The sequence below is a fragment of the Thermobia domestica genome, chromosome 1 (assembly GCF_964235325.1).
Source record: "Thermobia domestica chromosome 1, izTheDome1.hap1.1, whole genome shotgun sequence".
NCBI lineage: Eukaryota > Metazoa > Arthropoda > Insecta > Zygentoma > Lepismatidae > Thermobia > Thermobia domestica.
The window spans coordinates 332,936,806-332,956,846 of record NC_137454.1 but is presented as its reverse complement, the minus strand read 5'-3'; the positions used below and the strand labels follow the sequence as shown (position 1 = coordinate 332,956,846).

General features: G+C 39.0%; 3 protein-coding genes across 3 annotated transcripts in view; 1 reads left to right on the top strand and 2 right to left on the bottom strand.

Annotated features, from left to right (window-relative positions):
* The window catches only part of LOC145681133 (uncharacterized), a 122,124-nt gene extending 108,113 nt beyond the window's left edge, over positions 1-14,011 (bottom strand). Inside the window, exons 1-2 of the mRNA XM_081752565.1 lie at positions 13,964-14,011; positions 11,272-11,356 (exon numbers count right to left, since the gene is read on the bottom strand). Of these exons, the coding sequence (XP_081608691.1) occupies positions 11,272-11,356; positions 13,964-14,011 (133 nt within the window). The remainder of the gene's footprint in view (positions 1-11,271; positions 11,357-13,963) is intronic.
* A 2,152-nt stretch (positions 14,012-16,163) lies between these two features.
* On the bottom strand, positions 16,164-16,664 carry LOC145681125 (uncharacterized). The gene has a single exon (XM_081752552.1). The coding sequence runs from the start codon at positions 16,662-16,664 to the stop codon at positions 16,164-16,166; it is 501 nt and encodes a 166-aa protein (XP_081608678.1).
* Positions 16,665-17,363: 699 nt separating this feature from the next.
* LOC145681118 (uncharacterized) lies at positions 17,364-17,810 on the top strand. The gene has a single exon (XM_081752542.1). It carries the CDS (start codon positions 17,364-17,366, stop codon positions 17,808-17,810), a length of 447 nt encoding a protein of 148 aa, XP_081608668.1.
* Positions 17,811-20,041: the final 2,231 nt, after the last annotated feature.

Below are 20,041 nucleotides of genomic sequence, written 5' to 3'. Positions count from 1 at the left end.
TCTGGATCCGGCCCTGTATATATATTTGGTCTAGGAATTAATTCGTGCGGTTGGTACGCACACATTGAAGCTGTAGTACAAACACAAAATACATAAATACCTTAAGAAAAATATTGTCCATCGCTAGCCACCACTTTCGCCCATCTGTCAGGCAATGTACGGATTCCGTGGCGAAAGAAGTCCTCATCCTTGGAAGCGATCCAGTCAGAGACCCATGTTTCGATATCTTCTGAAGAAGTAAACCGCTGTCCAATCAAATCGTTGTTCATGCAATCGAACAAGTAGTAGTCCGAAGGAGCGACGTCTGGTGAATACGGCGGGTGGGGTAAAACTTCCCATCCGACATTTTCTAAATAGGTTTTGACCGGTTTTGCGACATGTGGGCGAGCGTTATCATGTTGAACAATAAGTTTATCATGTCTGTTCTCCCATTCTGGTCGTGTTCTGGCCAGAGCTTGCTTCAAACGCATTAATTGTCGTCGATAACGTTCTCCATTCATAGTTTCACCCGGTTGCAGCAGCTCATAGTACACCACACCTTTCATATCCCACCATATGCACAGCATAACCTTTGCACAGTGAATATCTCGTTTTGGTTGTGATGGACCTGGTTCACCTGGTTTCACCCAGACCTTTTTTCGTTTAGGGTTCTCGTAATGGATCCACTTCTCATCACCCGTAATAATTCGATGCAGAAACCCCTTTCTGCTCTGTCGTTGAAGCAGCAATTCGCAAATGGTTTTTCATCTTTCAACGTCTCTGTCTTTCAATTCATGTGGAACCCAATGTGACATCTTTTGAATCATTCCCATGGCTTTCAAGCGTTTGGAGACTGTTGTTTGATCAACGCCTAATGCTGCTGCAAGTTGTTCCTGCGTTTGACACGAATCCTGCTCGAGCAATGCTGTCAATTCTTCGTCTTGAAATTTTTTTGGCTGTCCAGCTCGCTCTTGGTCTGCCAAGCCGAAATCACCACTTCTAAACCGTGCAAACCACTTCTGACACGTTCGCTCAGCTAGAGCATGGTCACCATACACTTCCACCAAAATACGATGACTTTCAGTCGCACTTTTCTGCATGTTAAAGTAATGCAGCAGGACACCCCGCAAAAACGCTTTATCAGGCACAAATTGCGCCATGTTCACTTAACTACAAACTGGTGTTGTTGACGCTTTAATCCACTGCCCTATACTACGAACGATACGCGATGACAGGGGTTTGCAACACATGTGTGGATACACGGAACTGTGGGATGCTTCGTTCGTTGCGCCATCTCTTGTCCACCCGCACGAATTAATTCCTAGACCAAATATATTTATATGTATGTACGTAAAAAAATGCTCTAGGATGTTACTGGATTTAGACTTCAGGTTTCGTCGCTAGAAATCATTATATATACCGGCCTGAAAAGGTCAGAAATATAGCATTCGAAGCGAATAACTGACCATTTATAGGGCCAAATGAAAACATTCTCACACCCAAGACTATAATTCAGCTCCTTTCCCTCCCGCCAAACAAAATATATTCGTAGTTCTTGTGTTGTAAATTACAATGATCACATTGTTGTCGCAATGAATTCTGCATTTAGTGGCGACTACAGAAAATTTCACTTTGAATGCTCGTTTAGGCAATATCACTAAAAGACAATAGTGTATTATAATATGTAATACAGAAACGTCCACGCAGAAAATTTTTAGTACAATTGATCTATTTATTTTATAATAGTCTATTCAAGACGGGGGAGAGGGAGCAAAATATGTGGCTCTAGGTTGGAGCCTAGGTCCTACATAATGCCTGAACACTAGCACCGGTACTTATGTGCACCATGTGGCTGACTAGAGTAATATTATTTTCAGTTTTCTTTAGTTGCACGGTATAGAGAAAATGATTAAATTTGCTTAGAAGTAAAGGGAAGTTCAATTAAATTTCCTTTCGCCACAGCCCATAAAGATCTCTGGTCGGCCAGATGGTGCTCTATCTTCTCGGTGACGCGTGGCTAGCCAATCACAGTCCAAACGCCATTATTTTTGGCTTCCCGGACTGGATTTGATAGCTCTGGGTTCAGATAGCATCCCAGTTGCCTCATGATACTAAATTAACACTGAATAAATTTGGTGCTACTACAGGGATTAATGAACCCCTCACATCAAAGTAGCGCACACAAACAATTCTTCTAAGCTGGAACTCAGTAATGTAAAAGCACTACAGGTATATATTTAATTTTAACAAACATTTTTTGTTTAATGCGCTCCATTTCTTATCGAAGTTAGTAAGTTAACAATACCACAGAAAAAGAGATTGAAAAGATGAAGGATACTGTATATAATAATTTGATGAAATCTTATGTAGGGTAAAATCCAGAGCTCCCAGGATTTTTTTAAAGACATAGCTAATCGTTGTTTTTCTTTGTGATAAATTATGACCAGGTGAACACAGCCAGTGGTCGGAAGCTCCTAGTGTGTGTAGCTGCGGAACACAGCCTCTGTTACCGATCCCAGCCGAGCCGAGTCTGCATATGGCCAGGCTTGGCCACCAACTAAGTGATATTTGTTCTTAGATGATGAGCTACTTGTCTAGCAAAGGATTCCGCACTTTTCTTATGGAAAGTGGCATTCGGCTAATGTTGTTGAAACTTCGCTGGTTGATAGTTCTTAACATGTGGATCAAAAGTCTCAATGGGCACAAAGACCGAAATCCACTCCTTCCCCCCCAGAAACCGCCTCCAATTAGCTGGGGGGGATTGAACTGATTTCAGCATGTAAAACAATTTGTTCTTTTAACCAACTCAACAAGGACCCCAAACAACCACATGTTAGACTATCAAACTACCCCATTTGATACCGCCCTTTGCCCCCCACATATCCCCCTCGCGAATTACCTTACGGATGTTCCATATTACTGTAGTTTATAGTTGCGCGTATGTGTTGAAATACCTACAGTTTTGGTCTCACCGACGATATAATGGGTTTCACGTATCGCTGATTACGAATCTGAGGTGAGAGTTCAAGAATTCAAGATGGAGGATCAAAATGGCGGATCAAAAACACGAAACTCCTGAATGTAGCCACAAATGGCTGTTTACTAGGGTATTTTGGGTCGTTGGTTACGAATCTGAGGTCAAAATTCTTGAATTCAAGATTGCAGATCCAATATGGTGGATAAAAACGTCGAAGCCACAAATCGTAGTAGACTAGAGTGTTTTCAGATCGCTGTTTAAGTACGCAACATTCCTTGATACTTCAGCCACCAACCATGTAGAATTATTCTACACCCTTGCCCTTCACCAAAACCCACCACAGATATCTTAATGCTGAACGGTGTTAAAATAATTCATCAATTATCTGTTCATTATTTTCATCATTTCGGTTTGCAGCATCTAATGTGGTACTTAGCAATGAGTCATCGGGATATCTAATATTCTGTAAATGTCGTGCATGTCCTAAATACCACAAGACATTTGCAACGTGCGCACATGTACCTAATGTACGAGCACCGCTTTGACATGTACAGTAGTAACCTTGAATAACATTTTGATCATAATCCTGGTCATCTTCATCATTGGCTACATATGCTATGAAAACTTGATTCTTAGTTGCATTGCGGAACCTTGAGTAGAGACGTATGCGCAGGAATCCCGGTTCAGTTACGTTTTCGTCAAGCTGGAATTGCTCATCTTTATCTCATATTAGTTTATCTTGGACGTAAGAGGATGAGAGATCTACTTGATGTGTGCCTACAGTCAAATCTCGTAAGTAGTTTAAGTTAAGTACAGAGAAATCAATTAGGCCTTGATCATTCAGCGGTACCCATTGACCGTTCCTTCTAATAACATTATCTACCTCCACTCTTGCTTTAACAACGTTCGGCATGATTGACTTATTTCTCATTTCTCTAGCTAATTCAATGGTTGCATCTTGTATGAAAGTAACGGGATGGTATCTGTTCAAAATAGCTCCTGCTATGCGATAGAAACTATTCAGTTTCTTTGCATGTTGCAGATTCAACGTTTGTGCTAGAAACTTAAAAACAGATCTTAGATGCCCGTTTCTTGCCTCGACTATCCATCGACTTTTAGTAACTAGTCGAGAAGTATTCGCATCTTCTGTTGATAGTTGTCTTTCACGTGGTAGTAGGAGTGCGGGCATTCTATGATCAATTCCTAAATATTACAGTAAAGGAATTGCATCGCGGTATCCTCTATCTACTAACACAATGACCAGGATTATGATCAAAATGTTATTCAAGGTTACTACTGTACATGTCAAAGCGGTGCTCGTACATTAGGTACATGTGCGCACGTTGCAAGTGTCTTGTGGTATTTAGGCCATGCACGACATTTACAGAATATTAGATATCCCGATGACTCATTGCTAAGGACCACATTAGATGCTGCAAACCTAAATGATGAAAATAATGAACAGATAATTGATGAATTATTTTAATACCGTTCAGCATTAAGATATCTGTGGTAGGTTTTGAAGGGCAAGGGTGTAGAATAATTCTACATGGTTGGTGGCTGAAGTATCAAGGAATGTTGCGTACTTAAACAGCGATCTGAAAACACTAGTCTACTACGATTTGTGGCTTCGACGTTTTTAATCACCATATTGGATCTGCAATCTTGAATTCAAGAATTTTGACCTCAGATTCGTAATCACCGATACGTGAAACCCATTATATCGTCGGTGAGACCAAAACTGTAGGTATTTCAACATACGCGCAACTATAAACTACAGTAATATGGAACATCCGTAAGGTAATTCGCGGGGGGGGGGATATGTGGGGGGCAAAGGGCGGTGTCAAGTGGGGTAGTTTGATAGTCTAACATGTGGTTGTTTGGGGTCCTTATTGAGTTGATTAAAACAACAAATTGTTTTACATGCTGAAATCAGTTCAATCCCCTCCAGCTACTTGGAGGCGGTTTCTGGGGGGGAAGGAGTGGATTTCGGTCTTTGTGCCCATTGAGACTTTTGATCCACATGTTAAGAACTATCAACCAGCGAAGTTTCAACAACATTAGCCGAAAGCCACTTTCCATAAGAAAAGTGCGGGGTCCTTTCCTTCAGATCCGGCCAATATTTACTTAGAAATGAAGTACCATAACAAGGAAAGCCGAGCCTGTCCTTGGCCGAGTCGGCCACCAAGTGTACCGGTCCTTATTCTTTGGCTGATGGGCTACCTGTCGACCAAATTTCGATTATATTCGGCCAGTAGGTACCGAAAAACAAGATACAACGTACAAGGCAAGTCGAACCGAGACTGTCGGCGACCGATCCCGGGTATAATATATAATGATCTTCATTCCTTAAGCGATACTTGACCACCAAATTTGATTTAAATCTGACCAATAGTTACCGAGAAATAAAGTACCACATACAAACAGAGCCGAACCGAGCCTGTCCTTTGCCAAGTCGGCCACCAAGTATAGAGATTCTTTGGACAATGGGCTATCTGCGCACCAAATTTCGATGATATTCGGCCAGTAGTTACGGAGAAATAAAATAGAACATACAAGGCAAGCCGAGCAGAGCCTGTCTCCGACAAAGCTCGGCTATCACATGTAGTGATCTTTATTCCTTAGATGATTGGGTACTTGTGCATCAAATTTGGTTTAAATTTAGCTGGTAGTTACCGAGGAACAAAGTACTACATACACATATACATAATTACATCTGGAGTAAAACTACAAGCTCCCTTATGCTTACTAAGGAAACTAAAAAGAAAAGTTCTAACATTTCAAATTGAACATACTTCATGTAAGCAGAATCTACTTTCAACATTACAACACTAATGGGGGGAGCTTGAGCCGGGTGAGCCCCCTGACTACCACTGTACTTTTGAGACACTTGAGAGCTATTCGATTGGAGAAAACTGCTTTCATCTATCTTTTACCACTCTTGCTCTATGTATACCAATATTTATTGATACGAGAAATTATAGTTGAATGAACCACTTCCGGTTTAGAGAGTTAATAATAGAGATTAAATATGTTCTTACGAAACAGAAACCCGGATCTTAATACGTATTACGTTTTTCGATCTATGATGATCAATGATCAAACCGGAAATGGTTTATTTAAACCACTTTCGGTTTGAGAAGACTATTTTAATAACAAACTCAATTCCTAATTCTTGACTCTTTGTATTTTTACCAAATTTGGTGATGATCCATGAAATACTTTATTTATTTATTTATTTATTTATTTTTGTCACACACGGACACACGGGAATATTGCAAATATATAATGGAGTTTTGGTAAACCAAACTCTAGTTATTCAAAAAACTTACAACGAAAACTTGATTTTTGCCATCCCTGCACACAATTAATCCGTTCTAACCACAGAAATCGTACTATGTGTTTTTGTGATAAATATTACAAAATGAAAAAAAAATCTATCCTTCCGGAAAACAAAAGAAATAGGCAAATATATAACAAACATTTAGACTTTTTTTGGTTGTACATTTGTGAGTGGAAGAGATTAAAGCTACTGCTTGGAAGGAGAATAGATCCGTTTCAAGCAACAAAAGATGTAGAAAAGCAATTGGAAAAATATTCCATACTGAGGATTCAAAGATCATTATCTTTGGTCTACGAAGTATTTTGTTGACAAATGAATCACACCAACTTCTGCCGAGAAAGCAAATTCAGATATTTGCCGTCGTAAAGTTGTGGAAACTCAGTAGGCAAGTTGGGTGGGTGGGAAGGGAGTCTGCTCAAGGCGTAAATGATTATGAAACTGGAGGGGTAGACACGGGTTTCACTTTTCAAATTGTCATAATACATCCCTCCTCAGCATTTGTTCTTCAAAGAGTATCATCCGTAGTAATTCATGAGGTTTGCAAGTGGTCTTTTGACTCTTTACCTGCAGTAACTCAATACGGAAGAATGCATTACAATTAATCCAAGTAATTAGGTGCAAAATTCTGACAGTCATCTGAATTGCATTACTCTTTGGCAACAAAATTACCATCTTTGTGCAAAATTACAAGTTCCTAAATACAGTATTTTCCAAGATATTTATGAATTAAATTTTACGTGTTATCTTATGAAGATTTTGAAGCCTCTGATGATGGGAAAACATCCCCTTAAGCTGTAGGTCATGTCTGACAGTGGCGTAGCCAGGGAGGATCACCCGGCTTACGCCCCCATTAGTGCTGCGATATTGAAAGTGGATTCCGGCTTACATACAGTATGTTCTATTTGTGATCCTGATGTTAGGACTTTTCTTTTTAGTTCCCGGCGTAAGCCGAATGGATGTTGTAGTTTTACTCCAGAGGTATTGTAATTATGTATGTGTGTATGTAGTAGTTTATTCCTCGGTAACTACCAGCTAAATTTAAACCAAACTTGATGCGCAAATACCCAAGCATCTAAGGAATAAAGATCACTACATGTGATGATCGAGCTCGGCCGGCGACAGGCTCTGCTCGGCTTGCCTTCTATGTTCTATTTTATTTCTCCGTAACTGCTGGCTGAATATAATCGAAATATGGTGCGCAGATAGCCCATTGTCCAAAGAATAAAAATCGCTATACTTTACAAAGCGACAGGGAAAGGACTGGTTCGCCTTTACAACAACACAAGAACTAGAAATATATTTTGTTTTTTGGAGGGGGAAGGGGCTGAAGTATAATCTTGGGTGTGTGAATGTGTTCATTTTGCCCTGCACATTGTCAGTTATTCGCTTCAAACGCCATATTTCTGACCTTTTCATGCCGGCACATGTAATGACTTCTATATATTGATTTGCTATATATTACAGGCACGTCAAGAAACCTAAAGTCTAAATCCAGCAACAAGATAATAATGGTTTTTTTTAATGATATAATTTATGCAAATGTCTATCGCCAAACTGAAATATGCAGTCACCAATGGCGAGCTGGTGATCGAAAATTTCAACCTGGCGACCAATTTGGTACATGGTTTTGTTTTATATTAGTTAGGCGGGCTAGGAAAATTCTGTGTAGGAAAATTCGGTGTAAGAAAACTCGGTGTAGGAAAATTCGGTGTACAGAAAATTCGGTATACGGAAAACTCGGTGTGCTGAAATTTAGGTGTAAGGTAGATTCTGTGTAATACATATTGAATATTACCACTTACGATAACGACACTTTACGACACTTCATATTGTGAAAACGAAAACCATAAAATGTAACGAATAAAGTGTTGTTACCTATTTCAAGAAAAGCAAACTTTTTTTTTTTTTTTTGCCTTGCGTCCAATACCTCTTTCATGTCTTTTGCGGGGTATTACTATAAACTACTTTTCATTACACAATGAAGCTGTCACTTTTTGTCAGAAATAAAACAATTACAACTATAAGTTCAGAGAATAGTTATAGGAAAAACTAAAAATACCATTTTGCCTCACGTTCTGCCCCAGACAGCAACATAATATGGTCGTTAGTGAATAAATTACAGGAAACAGTTATAAACTAAATTGCTTGCAAGCAAAAGAAATGTCCTTCCTGCTTCCCTGGGGGCCATTGCATGTGTAACTTAGCTCCGGGTTCGATCCTTGGTGGAAAGTGAGCTTGAGCTTCAACCACATTGGTCAGTGCAAGTCTGTTGTAAAATAAACATATATGGTGACTACCGACAGTGAGCTCCTTCATGGTAAAGCGCTTAACGTACGCGCATTTGGCCTGGGAGACCCGGGTTCGATTCCCGGCGTGAGCTCATGTGGTTACGATTCCATGTTAATCAGTAGGTCCCGTCTCATAAAGCCTCGCTGCCGAAAAGGACGTTAAACTCCAAATCAACTCAACTATCGGCAGTGTCATCACAAGAAGTAAAAGTCTTACCAATAAGCTTATAATAAAAACTTCACTCTTTGGTCATTTCTCTTTTTCCTCTTTTTAAATACAGAACAATCAAAGTAATGCTATTCTCAAAGGACATGTGCCTGGGGGCCTAAAATGTTCACTGAATCTTAAGTATGAGGAAAAAGAAAACAGACTGAAAAACGTGGAATTTATTTACTAGTATAATGGAGAAAGCCAACCTTATACTCCCGATCGCCAAGGATGTTTAAACGTTACTCAAGCGTAAATATTGCACAATTCTTTAAGTTATCCACCCTTGAGTTTAACACTTACGTGTCACTTGGTTTTCCTAATCCTCTTGTAATTACTACAGGGTGTCTCGCGTGTCACATCCCAACAGAAGTCTGCAAACGTATTCACACTCCATTTACCACTGTAGCGCCTCTCCATGGCAGGTATTTGCTGGTGAAACCTTTCCCCGTGTTCGTCAGAGACCTCTCCCAAGGTGTACATTTCAGGGAAGAAGTCCAGGTGGCAATGCAGGAAGTGTAACTTTAGGGACATATTACATCCCATGTTACGAAATGAAGTAATTAACCTACCCACAATGTCTTTGTAATCAGATGACTTATTATTCCCTAGAAACTTACTGCACACATCTCGAAAGGTCTCCCAAGCCTCCCCTTTCACTTCATTAAGCTTAAAAGAAAATGTAGTATTATTAAAAACGTCTCTGATTTGAGGTCCCGTTAAAACACCTTTTTTCACTTTGGCCTCGCTGAGTCTTGAGAATAGTTTTCTGAGATGATTAAATGCTTCACCATCCCGGTTCAGGGCCTTGGCGAAGATCTTCTTGAGCCCTAATTTGATATGAAGGTTTGATAAGAATATTTTCTCCTGATCCACAAGATGTTCATTAGCCACACTCATCTCCCCTGGGACCAGTTGCTTCCTTGGCGGCCATTTTGTAATGGTGTACTGATTTTTGGCTCGACTATCCCAATGACACAAGAAGCAGCAGTGCTTTGTGTAACTTCCTTGTAAACCGGCGAGGATGGCAATAACCTTAAGGTCAGCGCACACAGACCACTGGAAATGTTTGTACTTTATTTTCTGCAATAGGTTTCGCATGTTCTCGTATGTTTTTTTTCATATGTACAGCATGAGCAATAGGAATGGCTGGCTTTTCATTGCCATTGTGTAGTAACACTGCCTTGAGACTTATCCTAGAGGAATCTACGAATAGCCTCCAATCTTCATTGTTGTAGTTCAAATTCAGTTGTCCCATAAGCGATGGAATGTCACTGCAATACACCAAATCACCATCCTTTGTAAAATTACGAACTAGGCTCACCTCTCTTTTCCTATACATCGATATACTCACATCTTGGTTTAGTAGATTCCATTGTTGAAGTCGTGATGCAAGCAACAGGGCCTTAGACTTGGGAACGTTTAAGTCTCTGATCAGATCATTCAGCTCTTCCTGACATATCACATGTGGTTCCTTAGTGTCAGGCACTGGAACGTAATTAGGATCTGACTGTGCAACATCCTCACAAGCAGCAGGTTCTTCATCGGATGAAACACTGCACAAGGTTAATGAGTCTGGTGGTACGGGTACAGGCAGACAAACATCATGTTTCACAGGTCTCGCGGAATCCAAGTTAGGATACTGTATTTTATGCTTCATGTTTTTTGAGAAACCTTTTATATTAGTCAGGCAGAAGTAACAGTATGAAACATGATCACGGCCTCGCGCCAAACCATGAGTACGGCGAACGGCATCGATTTGTGTGTAGTTTTCAACCATCCTGTGAGAGTACGCGCACACGAGTTACAACTTTGTTTCGGAGCCCAAACGCGATCCTGGTCGTAGATTTGACACCCGAAATACAGATGGTAGTTTGCCTTCAGGAACGGTGACAATGGCCTACTTTCTCCCTTGAAAATCACCTCCCCACATATGTAGCAGAATGAATCTGTCGAATTGTTGCAAGTTCTCGGCATGTTCGTTTAATACAAACGTCAATATTTTACACAGGAATATTTTTCATCTACGGTATACACAGATACAGTTGTGAAGTAACACACAGTGTAACACCACCTTCTAACACGAAGATCAACTCGAAACTGAACTATTTGTTTCACGCGACAACGTGGTGTATGTCTTGGCGCCTTTTTTCAACAATCTGTCTGTCGTCTAGACAAAAGGGAGCCGACGAATGATCGCAAGTTGATTGCGAAACCTTTCTCCGTCAATAACGCCTAGGTTTTAGTGTATGCAGTGTGGAACTACAATAAATCTATGCAACCCAAGGGGAGGGGGTACGTTTCCGGTGGGACTGAGCTAGAGAAAAGAATGTTCCTGGGATATAGCCTAGTAACAGTTCTTGGATTAAGATAAAAATTCAGAATTGTGTACTCCAAACACGGAAAAGACATTAAACACGAAAAATACGATTTTTCTGTCAATTATACAAACAGCACCCCGCCAAAGAAACCTTACGTGCGGGAGCTTTCTCGATGAGATATTCATAATCAGCTTCTCGAAATCTATCCGATAGACCTTCGTAAAAATTCAGAATTATACACTCCAAACACGGAAAACACATATTAAATACAAAAAGTACGGTTTTTCTGTCAATTATGGAAACAGCACTCCGCCCCCCCAAAAAAACCTTACGTGCAGAAACTTTCTCGATGAAATATTCGTAATCAGCTTTTCGAAATCTAACCGGTACACCCTTTCACCCTCGTAAAAATTCAGAATTATGCACTCCAAACACGGAAAACACATATTAAATAGAAAAAATTCTATTTTTCTGCCAATTATGGAAACAGCACTCCGCAAAAAAAAAAAAAAAAAAAAAAAAAAAAAAAAAAAAACTTACGGCCTGGAATTTTCTCGATGAGATATTCATAATCGGCTTTTCGAAATCTAACCGGTACACCCTCCTAAAAATTCAGAATTATGCACTCCAAACACGAAAAACACATATTAAATACGAAAAATACGAATTTTCTGTAGATTATGGAAACAGCACCCCGCCAAAAAAACCTTATTTGCTGGAACTTTCTCGATGAGATATTCATAATCAGCTTTTCGAAATCTAACCGGTACACCCTTTCACCCTCGTAAAAATTCAAAATTATGCACTCCAAACACGGAAGACACATATTAAATACAAAAAAAAAAAAATACTATTTTTGTGTCACTTATGGAAACAGCACTCCGAAAAAAAAATAATAAAAAATAATAAAAACCTTACGTGTTGGAATTTTCTCGATGAGATATTTGTAATCAGCTTTTCGAAATCTAGCCGGTATACTCTTTACCCTCGTAAAAATTCAGAATTATGCTCTCCAAGCACGGAAAACACATATTAAATACAAAAAATACTATTTTTCTGTCAATTATGGACAAAGCACTCCGCCAAAAAAAAACTTTAATTGCTGTAAGTTTCTCGATGAGATATTCATAATCAGCTTTTCGAAATCTAACCGGCACATCCTTTCACCCTCGTAAAAAATCAGAATTATGCACTCCAAACACGAAAAACACCTATTAAATACGAAAAATAAGATTTTTCTTTCAATTATGGAAACAGCACTCCGCCAAAAAAAAAAAAAAAAAAAAAAAAAAAAAAAAGAAAGAAAGAAAGAAAGAAAAAACCTTACGTCCTGGAACTTTCTCGATGAGTTATTCGTAATCAACTTTTTGGAATCTAACCGGTACACCTTCCACCGTCGTAAAAATTCAGAATTATGCACTCCAAACACGAAAAACACATATTAAATACGAAAAATAAGATTTTTCTGTCGATTATGGAAACAGCACTCCGCCAAAAAAGAAAAAAAAAACTTAGGTGCTGGAATATTCTTGATGAGATATTCGTAATCAGCATCTCGAAATCTATCCGGTACACCTTTTCACCCTAGTGGGAGGATTTTCATGCCGACCAGTGTTATAATTACTCGCTTATTTTAAATTATACACTACACCCATTAGTATCGTTAGTAAGCTTAGATACATTTCTATTAGGTTTATTTCAGGTGAAATTAGTATTTTTCATCGTTTATGGAAAGTATAAGCCTGGAACATGAAGAAGAATAAAAAATTCTTGAATTTTAGAATTGTTACTTTGTTGTCAATTTGGAGCTAAATACTTCTAAAAGTATGCGTTTTATAAAAAAATGTTTCTCTATAAAAATATTGTGTTAACTACGTTATATAATACTGTCTCTTTATGTTCAACCATAGAAAAAAATATTGCTATTTTTTTCTATGGTGGGTGGTGTTCATTTGACACTTGCAGCAGCTACACACTTTCCACTATGGCGGGCAATGTTGGTTAAATCTCAGAGGACTTTTAGTACGTTGTTTAAAACATTATTCACAACATCGGTACACATTTTCAGCTTGTTACTAACTTGTTCCTTTCTTCATTAAAATTTGAGCTTCATTTACTAAACTATGTGGCCATTTATGATAAGAAAAGGATTCCCTCACAATTATCCGCTTCCTCAAAGCTCAATTAAACATCTTTCGAATTTTTTCAAACAAATTCCTTTATTACAAGATGTCTTATAAATAAAGAAAACGCAGTAAATATTTTACTTACTTTTTAGCCTTCTATTCACTATTTATTTGCAGTTTACAATAGAAAACTACAAGATCATGCAGCATACAAAGAGGCTGCTCACGTCAATGGCCGACAGACTTGTTACCGGAAGTTGACATTACGGGTGTGACGTGGTATCTGTCGACGCTTGCTCCGATGTCTTTTTAAAAACGACAAAATTTTTATAGTTTACTAATATAATATGTCGTGAACTAAAGCTTGCTTTTATAAAAACTAAATTTCACTTTCGCTAGTCTCAGTCCAGTCTTCTATCGTATTAAGTTAATCGTAGATTATATTGGTATTGATCAATATTAATATTGAATCAATACTAATACCAGTTGTTGAATTTAATTATATGCAATTACTGAATATGCAATTTCACACAAATTTAGAAAAAAAAAATCTGTTTAAGTTGGTACATATACTGGCAATGTTCTTCGAGCATACTCAACTGGTTTTAATTTTAAAGTAAGGTTTAGCTAGTGGTAAATATGTGGAAAAAAATTGGTTTATCATGATAGAAAGTGGTTCTATCTCTATGTAGTAATAATTTACTTTTTCAGATTTACATACCATTTTCAGTTCATGCACTCCTTCATCTTCGTGACACAATACTGCCATGTATTAACCTAGCATCTTATTTTGTATAAGATAAGATATGATTCTTTCTCTGATACATACAGTCTTAGATTACGATATCTTTAATCCCACTTGAAAGATAATAATTATCTGATTTTGTGAATTGTGTTTGCTGCTCAACAGGTTCAAAAATGAATGTTGACTAGCTCAGTACTTTGTTCAATTTGTACCCCATTTTGTCCAATCAAGAAAACGATTTTAAACATTCAAATAAACGAGAGAGGGCCATTTTTAAATTTGGACAATTCTATCACCTATAGTGTGACATCTTCAAATTTGAATTTTAAGTAGCTCAGAATTTTGTATAATTTTGGTCCATTTCTGTCCAACCAAGGAAAAATTTGTAACGAGGTAGAGTCATTTCAAAATTTGGCCTATTCGATCACCCATCTTCAAATTTGTTTTAACTAGCTCAGAATTTCCCGCCTAGTGAACTTTGTGGTGGACAAACACCGTGTGCGTGGGTTTTCTCGGGGTTTTCCCGTTTCCTCCTATTTTTCATTCCACCATTTCATTCATTTCTCATAATCACCGTCTCCTTTAGCCTAACCGGCATAACCGTGGAACGTAAAACTCGAAGATTTGATATATAGCTCAGAATTTTGTTCATTTTTATCCAACCATGAAAAAATTTTGTACTATTCAAATAAATTAGGAAAAGCCATTTTTTCAAAATTTGACAATCTCACCTGTAGAACGACATCTTCAAATTCGAATTTTAACTGCCTCAGAATTTTGTCCATTTTTGTTCAACCAAGAATCAACATTTTACCATTCAAATAAATAGGGCGGCCCATTCCGAAACTTGGGGCTGCATTTGGTTGTAGGTAGTACAGTATCTTCAAATTCGAATTTTAACTTGCACAGAATCTTGTGCTGTTCTTGAACCTTTCTGTACCACCAAGAAAAAATGTACCTTTTAAAAAACGAAGGGAGGCCATTCCAAAATTTTGGGGCCCATTTAGTTCTAGTGACCTGCTCAGAACATGTACTATTACGGAGTTCCTAAAAAAATCAGGGAAAGGAAGGGAATCTGATTTTTGTCAGGGGAAATCGTCAGGGAATAGTTGATGTCTCTTAATATTAGGAAAAAAATAGTCTTTCCCGAAAATTTAGACACCTTTGAAGTACGAGCCATTTGAAGTAAATGCCATTTAAGGGCATTTGAAATTTAGAGATCATGCAGCGAAAGAATTTAATATAGTACGTGACTGATGCACTATATTATATGAAGCCGTGCTGGCCCATAATTTGTGGTTAGGTTCTTAACTCTGAAATTAGTTCAGGTCAGCATCTTCAATCCCTTAATGCAGACAGAGTGTAACGTCTCTAAAAGTCTGTCCTGATCTATGGACTTTTAATCGACTTCAATGAGCAGAAGGCTCTGAACTTAAACCATTTACATACACAAACACATTATATATATGTTTGCATAGTTTTAGAGCTACGGCTACCCAAAACCGTGGGAAAATAAACTTTCGGGGCGAATATCTGCAAAACTAACAGCCATTGAACTGATACGGCACGTTATTGTCTGAGATTTATAATCTGCTCTATCCAAAAAGGTATAATTATGAATCGTATAATGACGGCGCAAGGGAGTTCCCCACAGGATGTCATGTATCCCGCTTATTGTATTAGGGCAGATGGGCCTTATTCATAAGAAAGGAAACGACGACTCAACAAGTAAGAAAATTTCGTTGACAGACTATCGATATTTATAACAGAATCAAGATGGCGAATGATTTTTCGTGTGTTATGCGTGGTTGCATAACGACGGCAGATACTGAATGTAGTGGATAAAATGAAATTAAAGTTAATCATTGCATTTGCAGGTTCATGACGCTCAATCATGACCTATGTGCTACAGGAGAGATATTAATAATACGTACTGAATTTGGAAAAAGAATGCAATGAGGATTTGGGAGAAGAACTGAACTATCCTCTGGAAAAAAAATAACAAAACGAAAAGAAGAACAATTGATACAATAAGAATTGAAGCTTTCCTGGTGACGAATATTATAGAGATGTTCTCGGGATATAGCCAGGTGAAGTCTGACGATAGAGCCCACGTTTCAAGAACTGACATCGTTCTCGTCTTCAGGGCGATTATACTCAGACCAGTTCGTATGTACTATATGTAGGAGAGGTAAGTGGGGGGTCTTAAGAATCCGTGTCTGATTGGATAGTCTATAGCTTGACGCTGATTGGCCGTATTCATATAGACTTTCTTTTTGACTGGTGTCCACATCTGGCTGAGTTGAAATCCTGTATACCCGTTGATATTGTTGGTTTCTTGAAGTATGGCAAGAGATTCTTGAATTATCCTATCCGAGTGATTTGAGCTCTTTGAAATAATTTTAGTGTCTGAAAATAATATTCTATGAACTTCCGTTATACTGTGTTCCCCCAGGGCTGATTTCTCGGGATAAAACAGCTTGATGTATCTTTCATGCTCCTTGCATCGATGTTCTATTTTTCGTCCTGTTTGTCCTATGTAAGTTTTCCCGCATTCGCAGAGAATGCAGTATACTCCTGGAGTTTCAAAACCCAAATCGTCTTTAGCTGGACGGAGTAGTTTTCTGATACTTGATGATGGTCTATGTATAACTTTGATGTTGTGTCTCTTCATCATTCTTGCAATTTTTTAGGATAGCTTTTCAGTGTAGGACAGGACTGCAATGCTGACTGGATTTTCAGATTCTATGGTGGTCTTTTTACTGGAAAAGGTTCTTTTCAGGGCCTATCGGATGTCATCTTCCCTGTATCCATTCTGCAGTAAGGTCTTCTTGAGATGTGCAAGAAGACCCATTGTCAGTGCGTTTGGAAGCCCAACTTACCGTGTGGCTAAGTATCTCACCTCTCTTCTTGAACCACTAGTAGGACAGTGTGAACACCACTTCAAGAATTCATATGAATTCGTGGAAATATTGAAGACCATATCCCTTTTTCCAGACGACATCGTAGTCTGTTTTGATGTGGTATCTCTGTTTAACAGGGTTAAAGTACAAGGCACGTTAAATTTACTCAGTGAACACTTACCGCCGGAGATTGTTGATTTATTCAAGATCACATTAACTTCCACATATTTTCTCTTCGACGGACAGTACTATGAACAAACCGACGGCGTTGCCATGGGTCACCTCTCTCACCAGCAGTGACAAACTTCCTCATGGAAAGCTTCGAGCAGAAAGCACTAGAATCAGCACCATTAAAGACATCGTATTTCTATACGTATGCTGATGATACCTTTGTCATCTGACCTCATGGGAGAAATTCAATGCAATCGTTCCTTGAAGTTCTTAACAATTAACACAGCAACATTAAGTTTACCATGGAAATAGAAACAGAAGTCTGCATACCATTTCTAGACATCCTCATTCGTTGGAAACCTGATGGAAGTCTGGGCCACAGTGTTTACAGAAGAACTACCCACACTGATTTTTATCTTAATGGAAACAGCTTTCACCATAATTCACAGCGCAACACGGTCATCAACAAGCTTGCAGTTAGAGCAAAAGCCATCGTGGACCAAGAAAGCTTCTCCAGTGAACTTGCACATCTCAAGAAGACCTTACTGCAGAATGGATACAGGGAAGATGACATTCGATTGGCCCTGAAAAAGGCCAGTGAAAAGACCACCATAGAATCTGAAGATCTAGTCAACATTGCAGTCCTATCCTACACTGGGAAGCTATCTAGAACATTTGCAAGAATCATCAAGAGACAGAACCATACACAGACCATCATCAAATATCAGAAAACTATTCCGTGCAGTTAAAGACGATTTGGATCTTGAAACACCAGGAGTGTACTGCATTCCCTGCGAATGCGGGAAAACGTACATAGGACAAACAGGACGAACAATAGAACATCTATGCAAGGAGCATGAGAGATATATCAAGCTGTTTTTTATCCGGTGAAATCAGTGCTGGGCGAGCACAGTATAACGGAAGGACATAGAATATTATTTTCAGACACTAAAATTATTTCAAAGAGCTCAAACCACTCGGATAGGATAATTCAAGAATCACTTGCCATACTACAAGAAACCAACATTATCAACAGTATAAAGGATTTCAACTAAGCCGGACATGGACACCAGTAATAAAGAAAGCATATATTTATATGATCAATCATCGTCAAGCTATAGACCATCCAATCAGCGACATGGATTCTTAAGCCCTCCACTTACCTCTCCTATATATAGTGTACGAACTGGTCTGAGTATAATCGCCCTGAAGACAAGAATGATGTCAGTTCTTGAAACGTGTTCTCTATCGTCAGACTTCACCTGGCTGATATCCCAAGAACATCTTTATAATTGATACAATGTTCTTCATCACAAACTCGTTTTGCAGTGGATATAGAATGGGAATCCTGGCCATATAGATGCACACTACAACAGCGTTACCATGTACCCCTTTTACTCTTCTTACGTAGCGAACAACATATTGTTGACAACGAATGGGAGGCGATGATACATAAAAGAAATTTGCAAGACGATGATTAAAGAAATCTGAAAATAGTTAAGGGAACGATATTATGCTAGACAATGGAAGAACAGCGAGGAAACCCATGGACACGGAAAAATTAACATGTTTTATTTCGAACACAACGAACCATGATTTTAGCAGTCTATGACCGTATACATTGATAAATTCATACATAAACTATAAAATGCATATGTCAGCAATGAAGAATGGGTGTGCAAGTGATTTCACAGAAGACATAAGGGATTTCCAGAGATGCTCGGACGTAATGGTCTGTCCAAATTATGCAAAACGTAAACCTTGACGGAATGCGGTAATGAGAATTCGACCTAGAGGCCAGAAGGGGGTCTTTGTGTTTATTGTGCTTGATTTATACCAACTAAACAACAAATAACAGTAGCAATGAAATTAGAACATCACTACATATGCAAAAAGTAGCTTTATACGAATCTCTAAAGAAGCTGCGCAAAACGTCGTCCTCCGATATCAATACAGGCATTGCAAAGAAGACAAAGTGAGCCCCAATACGTGTTAACATATGTGGTTTCTCCGTGATGCTTTCGCTAGAGGCAACAATTCTTGCAGCTAGTTCTTCTTCAGACAGTACAGGTTTTTTGCACACTAGGGCTTTCATATGCCCGCACAAAAAAAGTCTAATGGGTTTAGGTCCAGTGAACGAGCAGGCCATCTTGCAGGACCACCTTATCCTATCCATTGTTCCGTATACTCATGAATCAGGTATTCATGTGAGGAGTGGGATCTTCTCCGCCATGTTGGAACCAAATGTGTTGATGAGGTCTAGCGGAATCTCTTCCAATAATTCTTGTAAATTGTTTGCCAAGAAATAATGATAAAACTGTTTATTTAAGCAAGCTAGTAAAAGGTATGGACCAATGAGGCAATCTCCCAAACAGAGATGGTCATTTTTCCTAACCAGCCCTCACCCTCACCCTCAACTGACGCCCCTCACCCTCCATCACCCTCACCCTTCATCACACTCACCTCCATTGACGACGTCTCCTCACCCTCTCTCACACTCCCCCTCCCTCACACATCACTCTCCATTGACGCCCTCCCCTTACCCTCCCTCACACTCACCCTCCATTGACGTCCCCACACTCACTCTCCATTGGAGAGCTCCCCTCATCCTCCCTCACACTCACCCTCCATTGACGCCCACAACTTCACCCTCCCTCACACTCACCCTCCATTAACGCCCTCATCATCACCCTCCAGTGGCGCCCTCACCCTCCCTCACACTCACTCTCCATTAACGCCCTTACCCTCAATTGACGTCCTCACCCTCGCCCTTGCTCACACCCACACTCAAATGACGCCCTCACATTTACCCTCAAGCAACTAAATTAATCAGGACACGACAAACTTAAATGTGCCCAATATAGTACGTGTAAAATAGTACGTACGTGTAATTCCCCTCTAAGGTGTGGAATTTTCAAAAAAGCTAAAAAAAGTTACTTTTTATGGTAAATTGGAGTTCCAAGTTTTATCTTCCTAACTT

Excerpts from the sequence above, each read along its gene's own strand:
- LOC145681125 (XM_081752552.1), bottom strand. The coding sequence starts at position 16,664 with ATGATGAAGAGACACAACATCAAAGTTATACATAGACCATCATCAAGT.
- LOC145681118 (XM_081752542.1), top strand. The coding sequence starts at position 17,364 with ATGGAAATAGAAACAGAAGTCTGCATACCATTTCTAGACATCCTCATT.